Below are 15,867 nucleotides of genomic sequence, written 5' to 3' on the forward strand. Positions count from 1 at the left end.
GCGGAAGGCGCGGCCGGCGCGCGCTGTCATGTGACCGGGCGCAAGATGGCCGCGTTCCCCTGGTGAGGCGGGGGGCTCCGGGAGCCGCCTGTGCCCCGCGGGGCGGCCGGCGGGCTCGGGGGGCTGCGGGTCCCCGCGGCTGGGCGAGGGCTGCCGTCGTGCTTGGCGACCTTCGCAGCCGGGCAGCTAAGGCGGGGGCGGCCAAAGATGTGCCAGAGGGGAAAGTGCGGGGCCTCTCCTCCCGCGGGGCTCGGGGCAGTTCGGCCTGGGGGGACTGGGACCCCCGCGGGACGGGGGCAGCCGGGGCGCTGCGTGCCGTGGCTCCGCTGCCGTGGGAGCTCAGCCCGGCGCTGCTGTCTGATACACCCGAGGTACAGATCACGTCTGTGAGACCCTGGCCTTACACTGAGCCAGGCGGGTGCCTGGCCGGCGGCACAGCCCTGCTGAGGGATGGAGCCGCAGCTGTGAGCCGGGGAGGCGCGACGGCCGCTGCTCTCCCGTTATTTCCCCTACAATGAGCAGCAGTTCCCCGAGCCCCGCTGGCTTTCGCCAGGGTATTGTCACGGACCGTGTCCTGCTCGGAGCGGGACAGGAGCGCTCCGGCCGCCGCCTCCGGGCGGGGTCACCTCGGGCCCGCTGCCCGCCCGCCCGCCCGCCCCGCAGCGCGCCGGCGGAGCTGGGGGGCTCCTGCTGTGTATTTACCGACACCAGCACATCTAGCCTCTGTTATCTTTCACAGGCTCTTTAGGGGTAGAGAGGTGCAGAGTGGTGCCAATTGCAGTGGTGCTCGTGTGTGGGAAAGGTTGAAACCAAACCCACTGTTAAAAGAGCAGCTGAAGCAGGGGTGTAATCATGCAGGATGCACAGAGGATGAAACCCCAGCTTGGCCAGAGTCTTATTTTTATTTCATCTCAAAAGCTGGCTGCGCTGCTGTGGCCAGGAAAGGAATGCTTAATCTCCTTTCCCTGGAAAGTAATCAGAACATAATGCCAGAGCGAACTTCTGTATTAGCTCTGTTACAAGCTGTTTTATCACTTGAATAGCCACATTGTAAAAAATGTAATTTTTAAAGAGTTATTTGCAGGGTTTGCAGCTCTTGTTCACTCCCATGTGTGTCTTAGTACCGTGTGCACTTGTCCAGGGTGCTTACACTAATTGGAGTGCAGTTGATTTTGGCTTGGGGATGCTGAGAGAGCTCTCAGCAGTTAAAGAAATGTTACAATTGTGTAGCCAGAAAGAGTTTGGAAGATTTTCCACCCAGGTGCTGATTAGACCCATGATGGAAATGAGCAAGAAGAGTCATTGAACAATGGGACAACAGCAAAAAGGAACTGGAGATCAAGAAAACAAATAAGCATGTAGATTTCACTGGATTCTTTCTCTTGCTCTGCTCTATCTCATTAGATATCAAAAGTTTTTCCTCGGAGTGGCACAACTGTAAATTACCTAATTTGTAATTAATTATTAAGGAAACTTGGGCATGGTATTGTAGAACAGCTGGCTGCTTAGTGCTGCTGAAAATCTTCCAAATGAGTTATGGCTTTGAGTAGGAATGGAATTGTTTGGAAGTTTGGATTAATTCTAGTGGGAAAGGTGTGTGTTGTGTGGGGAAAGTGCTGTTTGCTTTTGTTAGGAGTTTGATTAAAGAATTTTTTGTGTATCCCCTGATTTTCCTCATTCAGCTGAGGATGTGCTATAAACATTTTCAGGATATTGAATGAAAAAGAACAGTTAGCAGCTCTGCATGTTTCAAAGACTAAAAAGAGTACAACTGAATGGCTGAAAGTAAAATTTCTCCAGTTTTAGTTTTTTCTCAGTAGAGAGAAATTTGGATCTTTATTTGCTTATTTTTCAGTATGCTATTTTTTTGTAAATAGGCATAGATGTAGGATATGCTTCTCTATTGTGGTTATTTATATCCATATATACTTTCCCTTCACTTTTACTTTTTAAGGCACGCAAGATCAAGGAACTATGTGTCAGAATCTGAAGTGTGCAAGCTGGAATCTGTACCCTTGGATTTTGGTGATTACCATCCCTTGAAACCCATTACAGTGAGTTTGTATGTCCTTTTGGAAAACAAATCTGAATTCAGACTGATTGTGTTCCTCTTTTTACATCTGTCCCTTTAAAAGAAAAAGGCTTTGAGGTTGGTGGTGGTGCTTGTGAAGTTGCTTTCTGTATTAGTGGCCTGTTTTAGAGGCATCAGGGTTTATTCTGTTTGCCCTTCAGAGAAGTTTACTGGTGCTGTTATGTGTCAGAAACATTCTCCTGACAAATACAGCACCTCCAGCTTGTAGGTTTTTTTGGTTGCATTAAATGCTGAATAATGGATAAATTTAAAACCAAATTGTTGCATTACAAATGGACTTGCATAATTGCTTGATGTAAGGTTTGGTTTTGGGTTAGCTTCCAGTCAGCTGTGTACTTTAAAATATTTATAATTTCTTTGATGTGTAAGAGGCTTTTAAAGATGTACCAAAAAAAAATCAGCTTCAAAGAGATGAGTTATCCACTAATGAATGATAAATGGGCAGCAGCTTCTGCTCAGGAAGGTCAGTAGGAAGAGAAGATGTTGGCCTGAGGTATGGATTTGATGTTCCAGGTTTGGGTGTCGTAGGAGAAAAGTAAAGATGAAATTAAATAGCAAGAAAGAGTTGGGAGGACAAAGACAAACCTAATAAAATAGAGGAGGGGTACTAGAAAGATATTCAGAGTGGTTGTTCTTAGAATTTTGTAGACCTAGAATTGGAAGGAGAAAAAAAAAAAAGCAGTGGAAATTCTTCTGAAGAGTGAAAAGGGGGGAAGGAAAAGAATTAAAAAGTGAGGGAAGAGAAAGCCTTTTGGTTTAACAGTTCTGAATTTTTCTTTAGGTTCAGGGAAAAGGGGGAAGGAAAAGAATTAAAGAAAAGTGAGGGAAGAGAAAGCCTTTTGGTTTAACAGTTCTGAATTTTTCTTTAGGTTACTGAATCCAAGACGAAGAAGATGAACAGGAAGGGAAGCACTTCTTCTACCTCCTCCTCTTCCTCCAGTTCAGTGATGGACCCACTGAGCAGTGTGCTGGATGGCACTGATCCCTTGTCATTGTTTGCAGCAGCTGCAGATCCTGTGACTGCTGCTCCTCCCACGGTAACTCTGAGGGCTACTAGCTCAACTAAGTAAAAGAAAACCAAAACCATAAAGCCAACCCTGGATAAAATGTATTGTCTCACCAGTGAAGAGCATAATATAGGAAATATATCATATTAATAGAATATTCTTTTTTATTTACCTACTTTTATCTGGTTTATGTTGACATATTTATTTAAATATGGATTTTTAAAAATATTATAACTTTTGAAAGGATCAGCTAGCACTTGAAACATTAAGTTGACCTTTATCAGCCTCCTCTTGTTTTTCCAGATCTGTATTTAACTTTTGCACTTGTGCTCCTGTAACAGGATGGTGCACGAAGGAAACGGGATAAAGATGAGAGCTCAGCAGTGGGAAGTGACTTTGAACCATGGTCAAGCAAACGTGGTGAAATCCTTGCTAGGTACACAACAACAGAGAAGCTTTCTATTGTAAGTGGTGGCTGCCACAGTTGTTTTTATTTGTACTAGACCTTTAATGGATTTTAGATACTGCTATTTTATAATTCTTTCATGGGTAAATACTGGTCCTTTAAATTTCAGTTTTAATGTTGTAGAAAACTGAATCATAAGCTCTTACTTGTGAAGATTGTTTTAGAGCTGAGTCCAAGTCTTTTGATATTTAGAAGCCATCACTTTGTCTTTTTGTAACCATGCAAATAACTTCTAGTCTTGCATCTACTTCTAAATGATTAGAGGGTTGATTAGCAGTGTAATTATCCTGTGCATTCTTGCAATGCTAGTGAGTCCATGTTTTCTAACAGTCTGCTTTTACTGCTTTCTTTGCAGAATCTCTACATGGGATCTGAAAAAGGTGAGCACTTTCTTTATCAGTAACAGAGATTGCTTGAGGCAGGGTGCAGTGACAGGTTTGTGGTCAAGAACAATTGAAATGTGATTTCCTGCCTCCTCCATTCTGACACCATGGTCCTTGCTTTTTTATGGATAAGATGTCTGGATGTTTGTTTAAAATAGTTATTGGAAATAAGCCCCCTGACCACCTTGCCTTTTATTCCTATGGGCTGATGAATTTGTTATTATTTCATTGCATTGCCTTCCACTGTAGCTTAAAACTTTCTTCCATTTAAACTGAGCAATGATGTTTTGAGGATCATGTTTATCAGCTCTTCTGCTAGCTGGAAGGAAAGCAAACAAGTCCTTTGGGAACTTGTTCACTTATTCTCTTTACATGAAAGTGAAGTGATTTCAACTGTGTACTGGGTGTTTAAAAAAGAACCAAATGTTAAATATTTAATCATGTTTTCTAGCAAAGAGAATCTGGGCTAGGTAATCATCGCATGGTAAATCAGAATTTTTCTATATGAATAAACATGCAGCATTTCAGCATCTGCAAAAATAGAAAACACTTTTTTGAAATGAGAATGGTCAAACACTGAAACTGAATGTGCAGGCAGAGTGTGACATCTGTATCCTTAGATATTGTTAAATTGACTGGATACAACCCTTTGCAACTGTTATAGCTTCAGAATTGGACCTGCTTTGAGGAGGAGAGTTGGACACAGACCTCCATAGAGCTTTTCTGTCCTTAACTATCCTATGGTTCTGTCTGGTGCTTCTTTTCTTACCAGTAAAACTTGCAGAAAAATCCACTCATATTCAGTTCTGCTCACTTGTCATTGCCTGTTCAAACTGAATGCACTGTAGGTATGTAGATGTGTGTCTTCAGGAATAGTCACGAAGGAATCAAACCACCTGTCTTCTGTCACAGAAGCTGACTTGTCCATGTCAGGCTCCTTCAGGTTTGTTTCTCTTTGGAAGTCCCTGTGTTTAAATTTTAAAGAAACTTAAATCTGTAATTTTTTGCAGGAAAAGCCACCACTACTGGTTCGGCAGTTTCTGAAAAAGTGAGGACAAGGTTAGAAGAACTGGATGATCTGGAAGAGGTGAGAAAGTTTTCTGATGAAATTACAGCATCATTATAACAGTGAAAGAAATTTGTGAAATAAAAATTTTTTGTGAAACCTTTTTAAAAGGTCCTGATTCTGCAAGTGCAGCATTTAGGTAAGTATGTACTTTCTGTGGGAATTCTCTAGTGATTTTAATCCTTATTGTTTTAGGATTTGGGCAGAGTCATATTTTTGTATCACTAGAAATTGTGATTTGAAAATTTACCTGATTTGTTGCTGTTGATTTACCTTCTTACTGCTGTAAAACTTTGTGGAGCCCCATAATGTTAACATCTGATAATTCTGGTTGCCCTGTTGAAGAAGCTGCATATGTCTACCTGAGTTTAATTAAAGTTACAATTATGAGCTTGATAGAAATACTGAGCACTGAAGTTATTTCTCAAGCTGCAGTATTTTACTGTGCAAGGGTAAGTGTTTCATAACCTACTTTCCTAAGACCTGAAGGGAAGTTGTAATAAATTTTACAGCAATAATTTGTAATAAACCCCTCAGCGTGGTGATTTGAGTCCATAGTAACAGCACTCTCCTGCCTTCCCTCCTGCTCTTATTAAGGGAGTTTGTGTTTTCTTGCCAGGGATCACAGAAGGAGCTGTTGAATTTGACTCAGCAGGATTACATGAACAGAATTGAAGAACTGAACCAGTCTTTAAAGGATGCATGGTCCTCTGATCAGAAAGTAAAAGCTCTGAAAATAGTCATCCAGGTCAGTTTTATGTTTTTGTTCTATGCAGAACCAGTGAGTTTGGTGAAATAACTTGTCCAGTTTCCTTCTTGGGAAAAGAAGTCTTTCTACTCTTTTTCTATTATTTTTTGTTCTTCTCTGAAGCACATTTCTTCTGGAGTTTTATGACTTCTGACATTAGTTGGATTTTCAGCTTTGTTGTTACATATTGGTTTTGACTAGGTTATGTGGGTGGGAATTCTCAATGAGTCACCAAATGACAGATGTGGAAATGTTACCTGCTTAAGGGTAGTTAGAACAAATACCATGTAGTGATGATCAGCTCTTTATAGGACATGTAATTTCCTTTCCTGTCCTCTTCCCCTTCAGCCCCTTGCCCCCCTACAAATAATACCAGAATGGCTTTTTGAACATCATCATTTTACCCATCCAAACTTAGCAGGGCAATTAAATAAAGGGATTTAGGAACTTAGCAAGCTACCCAAAACAGCACCAGATTTTTAAAATTGGGTGTATGGGGTTGGTTTTTGTTTGTTTGTTTGAGAACTTGTCCATGGTCTTCCTTTGGGTCATTTGGGGTGATGTGCTTTGAGGAGGGCATGGGGAAATAGGACAGTTAAATGCTCTTTTGTTTGGCTTGGCCTTTAAAAAAGGCCAGAGGCAGAGTGCAGCAGAGGACAGATGAGATAATGACATCCTTAAAAGCTGTAAAACTGATGTAATGCTCATAGTCATCCAGTGGGGTTATATAAAGTCAGGATTTTTTTGGTCATTCTGGATACTCTTGTGAAAACTACTTGAAGTAATTTCATCTTAAATTGTGGTAAAGACAGAAAAGGAAATGAAACATTAATGAAGTGAGATCAAACAATTATATTTGACCTAGGGTGACTAATGTACTATTGTAATACTATGAAATCAGCACTATTATTGTTATTTAAAAAAAAATCCATATATAGGATTGTGAAGTGTGACTGTGGTCTTTGGATGAGAAGAAAAGCAGCAGGGATGTACTGTACTTACAGTGCTTTGTGTGAAATACATATATTTATATATCTGTGGGACAATGCAGTGATAATCTGTGCATTGATACTTTCATATGTTCTTTTGCAACTGGTTCACAAACAATTCTGAAATAATACAGTTTCTAACATGGGATCCAGTGCTTCCTTTTAGGAAAGTGGTACCAAAGCTGAATGTGTTTACCTCTGCTAAAGTGTTGTTCACTTTGCACTTAATGCTGCAGATGCTCATCACTAATTGAAAGATTGCCTAAGAATGAAATAGGTAATTAATGAATTTAAAATTTTCATGAAGGATAGTAATTCTGTAGTTATAAATCAGGATGGGGTAGAACCCTCACTGAATTTTACTTGTTGTGCTTCTTCCTGCAGAGTGCTGTATCCTCTGAGAGCTCAGCAGTTCTCTTGGCATCAGGCTGTAGTTTTATACATAGTCTGTCATTATTACACACTGATTAGTATGCAGTAGGAGAAGTGAGTTTGGCTTCTGGTTAGGAAAATTTCTTCACCAAAAGGGTTCTCAGTCACTGGACCTGTGTGCCCAGGGCAGTGGTGGCACTACCATCCTTGGAGGTATTTAAAGGATGTGTAGATGTGGCACTTGGGCTATTTTTTATTGGTGATCTTGGCAGAGATGGTTTAAAGGCTGGACTCAACAGCCTTGAAGGTCTTTTCCAACCTAAACAATTCTATGATTCTGTGATTCCTCAAGTGGCTTTTTGCAAGATACTTTACTTGTCAAGATGGAGTATGCAAAGCTACTTAGAGTAAGCTGAACTAAGTTGATTATGTGTGTGAGCTCTAAGAAAAACGGGAATCAAATGTTTGTGCTGTGTGTAGGTCCTGAACAGCTACTGAGTTACCTTTCTTTGAAGGTGACTGACCACACAGCAGGCAAGATTCTGCTGTGGTTGGAGGATGTAAATGCTCTCAGCTGTCTTTCTGGTGCACTCTTCAAGTTACTCTGATGAATAAAGCAAAAAGACTAAGTGTGCCCCTTATTTAAGCATGTTCAAATGTTGTGATTTCCTTCTTTAAATAGAGCAGTCTTGTGAGGTATTGGACTGCTTCCTGGATTTTTGAAATGTAACAAAAGTTTAAACTTTATTTATTCCACTGAGACTGAAGAACTGTTTCCTGGTGAAGGAGAGAGAAAGGATGGAGCTCATAGAAACTATTGTCAGCCTTAGAGACCAGAGGGCCAGAGGGCACATTTGTCTTAAGGAAGGAAGATTTCTCTCCCCAGTCAGTCATTCACCTGTTTTCTTTTGGTAGAGGCTGGTTGTTTTTTGGGGTTTTTTTTTGTTTTTTTTTTTGGTTTTTTTTTGTTTTTTTTTTTTTTTTTGTGAGTAACCTGTCAAAGTTTTTGACTCCAGTTTAACCTTAGAAAACAAAGTATAGCTTTATTAAGTATCTTGGAAATATCCTCATTGCTCAGTGTGTATTTTAAAGTCATACAATCAATGAACATGTTCCTTCCTGGCCTGAACACCCAATGAGAGGAGAACTAAGTGGGTAATACATTTTCAAATGTGACTTTGTTCCAGCCATCACTGCAGTCCAAATGCCATGATCAGGTTGTGTGCCAGTGGGTGGTGATTGATTACAGAGTCCTCCCTGGAGCTGACTGTGGCTCAGCCTGTTTCCAGAATGTCTGAACTAGTTATGTGAGCTGCAAAAATGCATTGGAAAGCTCATTAACTACACTTCTAAAATTGTTTCTTAATGTTATCTATATCACATTTTCTGTTTGATATGGATGCTTAGAGAGATGGTGGAAAACTGAAGAGCATCCTTAAAAAAAGTGATTTTAGAGAAGAAGTGCCTTTTAATGCTTTGTCTGGGAGAGAATTTGTCTTGTCTGAACAAATGCACAGATCTTCATGGCCAGCTGAAACTCTGCATTGTAGATTTCCCTGTATAAAGGAAAACCAAGTCTGTGTAGCTCTGGAAATGAAGAATAACCTGAAAATCACAACAAGCACCATGGTCTGTTATGTTAGATGTCCTTGTGCCTTTGGCTTCATCATTCATATTGGCCCTTTCCACCTGTGGGTATTCATCCATTCCAGCTTTTCTGGAGTAAAACCACAAACTTGTGTTGGCCTCTAAAAATGTTTCTTTGTTTTTTTTCTTTTTTTTCTCCTTCTAGTGTTCTAAGCTTCTTTCAGACACAACAGTAATCCAGTTTTATCCAAGCAAATTTGTTTTAATTACAGATATTCTTGATACTTTTGGTAAGTATCTACAGTGCCAGTCTTACTACACAAATGTTAATAAGATTATTTTTTGTAATGTTAGAAAGCATCAAAGTTATCCAGAAAGGCCTGAAATGACTTCTAGTTTTAACATGGAATGTGTCCAACATAAACATTTAGACACTGGTGATAAACATGGTATATAATTGTAAAAAATCTCCTTAGATCACAGTCCTTAAGTGAAAAAGATTTAATTTTGTGACTCTGTGCTTTATGTATTAGTGAATATCTAGAGCAAAATGTTAAGAAAAATCATGATCTCTGCATTTTGAAATTAAAAACACGCTGTTATTATAAAAATATTTTGGATTTTAGCATCCTTTTGGCTCAATATTTCATTGTTTTTGTATTTTGAAGAATAGAAGTCAGAAAGTTTTCTTTGGCTAAATAGGGACTATGAGAATATAGTTATTGATTTTTTAATATATTTTTAAACTTGTAAGTGAAATTGTCATCCACTTCATGTGACTCTCTTATTTTTCTGCCATGTTATGGAAAATCTTCACAGTGGTATTGAAAGTTGAAGGGTATTTTGGGGCCAGCAGGATATGCTACGACAGAGATCCAATTGTTTTTTCAGGTCCTGCTTCCTCTTTATGCTCCTTCCTACTTGCTGAAGGCTGCTAGAGATAACACAGTATCCAAACTCAGCAAAGTCAGGACAGCAGCTGTCCTTTCCTGGCCTGGGAGAAATCTGACCTGGGTGTTACCTCTGCACTTCAGGGAGCCAGAGGATGTTTTTATAGTGTGAGAGGTGCAAAATCACACTGAACACTTCAGCCTCACTAGAGGGCAGCAAAATGTCAGTGCTCTAGGGAGTTTTTTCCATCTAATTTCATTGTATGTTGTGAAGGAACCTTTGTACCAGCATTTTGTCTTTTACAGTTTGTTAATTTGTTTTGATTTTTTTTGTGTCATTCTTTTTTTTTTAACCAGGCAAACTGGTGTATGAAAGAATTCTGTCAATGTGTGTGGATAACCGAGTCTCTCTGCCAGGTAACTTTGTGTTTGTTTCCACTGAGCTCCAGGAAAAAACCATGTCCAGCCTTGAGGAAGGTTAAATAGAGACAAGGTTTCTGTCCATATTCAGTATTTCCTACTTACTGCAATAGTATTATTTAAAATTTATATTAGCCTTTTAAAATCAAGTATTTGAGTGTTTAAGTCTCTTTTGTATGCTTTCCAGTCATTATAGATTTGTATAGATGTTTGTTACAGATTCTCTGTATTTTCTTTGTTTTTTTACAATTTCTGATTTTGGAAGAGCAGAGGCAGAGGTAGGATTTGTCAGTAGCAGCTCTGAGATGAGCTCCAAGTGCATCAATTCAGGTTCTGAAATGTTATTTACTACAAAATTGAACCTTTTTCTTGTTATGTACTCAGCTCTGACTGCTGCTGAAGAGAGCTGAGAAGCAGATGTATTGCCTAGTTTATTATTGTGCACCTAATTTCTTGATGAGTGGAAAGAGAAAACAGTTTATAATCTAACCTGAAGAGTAACTTGTTTCCAGAAAGGATGTAACTATTTCTGGGTTGGTTTTTTTCTCAGATAACTTTTCTCCAGAGAGTGTTAACGATACAGCTAAAGAAACTTGCTTAAACTGGTTTTTCAAGATTGCTTCAATCAGAGAACTTATTCCCAGATTGTATCCTTGTCAAATGAAACCCTCACAGTGTGTCTGCAGGTTTTTTGTAGATTTTTCCAAATGTGAACATGTTTGTTTCAATAAAACCCACAGGATCTGATGTTTATACTGGTTTTGTTTTGATTTTTTTCAGGCTGTATATTTTGAATGTACTTTTGAGTCATGTTTCATTGTCAACTGAATGCTTAATTATTGGCTCTGAGCAGTTTGGCAGTGACAGAGATGATGTATGAAAAACTTTGAAACAAAATCTTGTAGATAAATTTCAAAATACAGCAAAGTGTAGTGACATTAATTACAGAAGGCTTTAAAATAGTTTGGTCAATATCCATTTGGTGTATGTTTGCTTATGGATTTTCAGTTTTGTTCCTTAACTTGGTTTCAATGTAGTTATGTGGAAGCAGCAATACTGAAGTGCAATAAGTTCCTCTCCAAAACGTAAGAATAGTGTTAAGTATGGGAAGGAAGGGAATGGGCAACACTAATTAAATGAATTAAAGATGAGAGGTGTGTGATTAATGGTGGGTAGGGTCTTAGTAGAACTGAGAAGAAGCAGTACAGAGAGATTTTGGGATTTTTAATGAGAATACCATGAAAAAATTAAAGGTGAACTGTGATATAATTTGAAATACAACAGTGCTCTCAGTGTTCAAACCTGTGTACAAATGTGACATCAGGTGTCCCAAATCCCAGTGCAAATTGAAAAGCAGTGCCTTCTGGGGGTGGAGGGAAGGGAAGATTGTTGACATGAGGAGTGTGGGAAAAAGGGTAGAAAACTGAAAGGAAAATATTGATATCATACTGGGAGAGACAGAGTAAGAGAAATAATTTAGGAGCAATGAACCACTATCTGTTGAAATCTTTGGTATTAGTTTAATGTTTTGCCAAACAGTGCCAGCTGCTGAGCAGAAAATGTTCCTTCCCTTGTAATTGTCCTTCTTCAGCTGTATTTTGAAATGAGTGTTGGAAGCCAAATTGCTACTATAGGGACAACTTTATTATCCCTAAAAAGCAGTTCTTTTACTGGAATTAGTGGGCCTCATATCCAGGCACTAGTACAGCTCTGTCAAAAAGGACCTGTGGGAAAATGAGACATGGAAGGAGTTCTGCCAGTTCTGCTTTGAGCATCTGCTTTCCTTACACTAAGTTTTTTCATAGCTCTGCTGTTCTTGAAGCTGGAGGAAGAGTTTTTTAGTTGTATTTGTCTTGTTCTGAATAGCAAATACTGCAATTTGAATATAGCAGATGCATTACTGTACACAGAAATTTTAGTTATGAAATAAATTTTGGTGCTAGTATCCTTTTTCTTTGATAGATATTTCTAGAACTCATGCTCAATTGTTAGTGTACAAGGCAGCTACTGAAGTTATCTGTAGGGGATATAATTCTGTTATTTTCTGTTGGAGCTCATTTTCATTTCTGATACAAACAGGGGCATTTCGGAGTGCCTGCCACGGTTAACATCTATGATCAGAGGAATTGGAGATCCACTGGTGGCAGTCTATGCCAGAGCATACCTCTGCAGGGTAGGCTGTCATTTACCTCCTCTCATCTGTACCAAAGAGTTCCTGAAGCCAGTGCTGCCACTGCTTCAAGGAACCACCACTTGTATCTCAAGCAGTCAGCAGCCTGTCTCTTCCTTTCAACCAACAAACAAAAAAATATTTCTCTTCTGTTTTCAAATGGGGAATCTCTCTTTAAGTGTTTGTAATAAGTAAGACTAATTTTCTGTGCTGCAGTAGGCTGCTGCAGTGCACTGGAGTAGACACTGATTTCCTCAGTGCTTACATGTACTTGGAGCTGATGTTAGGATGATGTTTAAGAACAGCTGTAACTGCCTCAGGGTGGTTGTAAGTGGACAAGACTGTAATAGTAAGCAAGGAAATAATCAGTCACAAGCATGTGATTAAATGGTGTTTGTTGATTTGATGTGTGTGACTTGTGTATTCCTTCAGCAAATGCATTTTTATCTCACTCTGAAGGAGAACTGATAGATGCCAATAAAATCTTTTTCTTTTAATACAGGTTGGGATGGAAGTGGCACCACAACTCAAAGAAAGCCTGAATAAAAACTTTTTTGACTTTCTCCTAACATTTAAACAAGTAAGCAAATAAGTGTTTTATTTGCAAAATCAGATAAATACACTCTTTAAACAAACTGCCACATACTTAAAAAAAAATCTTAGAAGTTCTCAAATTTAGATTTAAGGGTGTTGCTGTATCCAGATATAGTATGGGAAACTTTACCTATATTCTCGTAAGTAGAGACTGCTCTATTCAGCATGTTTCCACACTTGAATAATATATGTTAGGAGCTTGATATTTTTCTCCCAGCTTGCAAGGAATGCTTCAGAATGTCTGTACCTTTTTGCTATCATCTGCTTCATTTCCATTCATATACAAACTTTAACCAGTTTATCATATCTCCCATTAAATACCTTTCCACAGCAACACAGTTTTGTCTCTTATTTCAACAGATCCATGGAGATACAGTTCAGAACCAGCTGGTGGTGCAATGTGTGGAGATCCCCTTGTATTTGACCCTGTATTCTCCTGCTATAGACTGGATTTTACAGTGTATTGCATACCATGCTCCAGATGTAAGTGAATGTGGTCATGCTCAATACTAAAGTTGTGGTGAAGAGTTAATTTTGCCTACTGAAAAACAACCCCTCAGTCAGTTTTTACATGAGGGTGAGGAAAGGCAAGTTAGGAGAGGCTACATAGGACTGTCTGATGCTCTCTTCTGTACAGGAAGACTGTTTGCTTCCACAAAGCTCAAGTGTGACCACTTCAAGTTCATAGGCAGTATTCCTGTTTGTTTCCTGCTGGCCTTTAGCTAGTTTAATCTTTATTTGCTGAATTCATCCTTTTCTTCTGTCATACAGCTGTACAAAGGATTTGACTAAACTGTAGCTTAACACAGTGAACAGGCTGTTTCAATCTCTGTCAGTCTGGCAGAGTTTTCACCTCTCCTGCCAGAGGTAACTGACCTGGCTGGCAAATAGTGATTACCTGGAGTAATGGCATGGATGAAGGATTGCAGATTTGACTTCCATAAAATGGTGGTTTTGATTGAAATGCCACTATACCTGTTCCAGAAGATGTGTTTTATGTTTAGCTACACCATTGGTTTTTTGTGCTGGAAATACAGGATAAAACAGGACTATTGGAATGTATTGGGAAGGTAATTAAAACAGCTTTTAGTAGATTTCAGTACAGTAAATAAAGCTGAATATATTTGCAAAGTCTCTATTCACTAATTTTAATAAATTATTGTTCCAGGTTCTGCTTACTGAGATGATGGAGAGATGCAAAAAGTTGGGGAACAAGTAAGTGTGGCAGAGTGTAGAAGACAGGAGTCTGTAATGAGTACCCCTGAGTCCCTGGAATAATGTTCTCTCTTCCTCTTTTGGAAACATTTGCATGCATAGTGCAGCTTTCATTCTCCCAGTAGCGTACTAAATCATGATTATGAACATCTGTTTTCCAGAGATGAATTCTGAAATATGGTAGATTACTTGTCAAGCTAAAGTTAATTAGTTTAACTTGGTTGCTACATTCTGGCTCCTCAGCCAAAGTCTAGGACATTAATGTGTTCTCCCTTAGCCATGTCTCTGATGCCTGGTTTTGCTTCACTTTTCTGGGTTTTCCTCCCCTTCTTTCCCCTGTCTTCCAGTGGCTACAGTCAGGCCATTCATGCATTCGTTGTAAAGCTGCTGCAGCCTTTGGAAGGTGGTAATACTTAGGGATTTGCTTTTTCCAGCATTAAAATTAGTATCTCAAATGTCTCCTAGAAGCCTTTGTGCAGGGTAGTTGTGTTCAGGAGGATGGTCTGGTCTGAAAGTTGGATGTACTGACTGGGTTTTGTGAATGCAAACTGGCCTGCTGATGGGCTCCTCTCTGTGCATTTTACTGGGTAGCTTGGCTGAGTTCTGTGAAAGTTTTCTGCTATTTTTTTTCTCATGTGCTTTGCACAGTCCAGTTCTGCAGCAGCTGAGTAACTAAAATGTGTTAACCACTTAGCTGAGGAATGCCAGCATACTGTGACTGAGCTAAGGAGTGAGGGAAAGCATGATTTAAAAAACGGGCTGTGGAAGTGGTATTGTATCAGAGGGTATAGGTCAGACATGAGTGTGAGGGAAGGCAAGTTAGGAGAGGCTGCATAGAACTGTCTGATGCTCTCTTCTGTGCAGGAAGACTGTTTGCTTCCACAAAGCTCAAGTGTGACCACTTCAAGTTCATAGGCAGTATTCCTGTTTGTTTCCTGCTGTCCTTTAGCTAGTTTAATCTTTATTTGCTGAATTCATCCTTTTCTTCTGTCATACAGCTGTACAAATGATTTGACTAAACTGTAGCTTAACACAGTGAACAGGCTGTTTCAATCTCTGTCAGTCTGGCAGAGTTTTCACCTCTCCTGCCAGAGGTAACTGACCTGGCTGGCAAATAGTGATTACCTGGAGTAATGGCATGGATGAAGGATTGCAGATTTGACTTCCATAAAATGGTGGTTTTGATTGAAATGCCACTATACCTGTTCCAGAAGATGTGTTTTATATGTCTAAATATGTCATTGCCAGTAATCACATGACCATGACTTTGGATTTATTTTAATCCTATCAATGCAGCTGCTAGAAATGTGGCTTTTATAATGCATTTATAATTAATTAAGAAAAATGTCAATAGGAATTTGCCCTCCCTAAGAATTCTTCCGAACTGTAGTTAGAGAGTAAGTTTCTAAATGTCAGCTACTCCTGGTTTTCTTGATATTTCTAGTAAATTCCTGCTAAAATGATGGCTTCAAAAACACCTGTGTGGAAGAAGTATTTTACAGGCTGGGTTACCTTTCCTTATCTGGTGGCTTAATGTTTTCTTGTTTTGCTTATGCATCATTAATCCTCATCAAAGTAAGCTCAATTTGTGTGACGTTCTTTTTTTCCTTATTCTCTTTCTTTTTTTAGAATTTATGATAGATGCTGCACAGTTGTTAGTCTAGGAAGTTCAGACTAATGTAAAAGCAGGTACTACTGACTTTGAGCTGCTGTTGAGCTGTATTGATCTGTGTTGTTCATGGCAGTGCTTTGCTGTTGAATTCAGTGATGTCGGCGTTCAGAGCAGAGTTTATTGCTGCGAGATCAATGGACTTCATTGGCATGATTAAAGAGTGTGATGAGTCTGGATTCCCAAAGGTAACATTTTC

General features: G+C 39.4%; 1 protein-coding gene across 2 annotated transcripts in view; it reads left to right on the forward strand.

Annotated features, from left to right (window-relative positions):
• The first annotated feature begins 3 nt into the window (after positions 1-3).
• The window catches only part of VPS35L (VPS35 endosomal protein sorting factor like), a 43,638-nt gene continuing 27,774 nt past the window's right edge, over positions 4-15,867 (forward strand). The window contains exons 1-16 of one of the 2 annotated variants that reach the window (XM_059862085.1): positions 4-62; positions 1,955-2,054; positions 2,962-3,129; positions 3,441-3,563; positions 3,921-3,945; positions 4,959-5,035; positions 5,634-5,762; positions 8,916-9,000; positions 9,958-10,017; positions 10,571-10,667; positions 11,058-11,105; positions 12,100-12,193; positions 12,693-12,770; positions 13,145-13,267; positions 13,953-13,999; positions 15,745-15,856. In XM_059862085.1, coding sequence (XP_059718068.1) covers positions 46-62; positions 1,955-2,054; positions 2,962-3,129; positions 3,441-3,563; positions 3,921-3,945; positions 4,959-5,035; positions 5,634-5,762; positions 8,916-9,000; positions 9,958-10,017; positions 10,571-10,667; positions 11,058-11,105; positions 12,100-12,193; positions 12,693-12,770; positions 13,145-13,267; positions 13,953-13,999; positions 15,745-15,856 — 1,383 coding nt within the window. In that variant the 5' untranslated portion in view covers positions 4-45. Of the gene's footprint in view, positions 63-86; positions 372-1,954; positions 2,055-2,961; positions 3,130-3,440; positions 3,564-3,920; positions 3,946-4,958; positions 5,036-5,633; positions 5,763-8,915; positions 9,001-9,957; positions 10,018-10,570; positions 10,668-11,057; positions 11,106-12,099; positions 12,194-12,692; positions 12,771-13,144; positions 13,268-13,952; positions 14,000-15,744; positions 15,857-15,867 lie in introns of those variants that run through there. The other variant, XM_059862084.1, reaches the window with a different exon arrangement.

The sequence above is a fragment of the Haemorhous mexicanus genome, chromosome 17, assembly GCF_027477595.1.
Source record: "Haemorhous mexicanus isolate bHaeMex1 chromosome 17, bHaeMex1.pri, whole genome shotgun sequence".
NCBI classification, from domain to species: Eukaryota; Metazoa; Chordata; class Aves; order Passeriformes; family Fringillidae; genus Haemorhous; species Haemorhous mexicanus.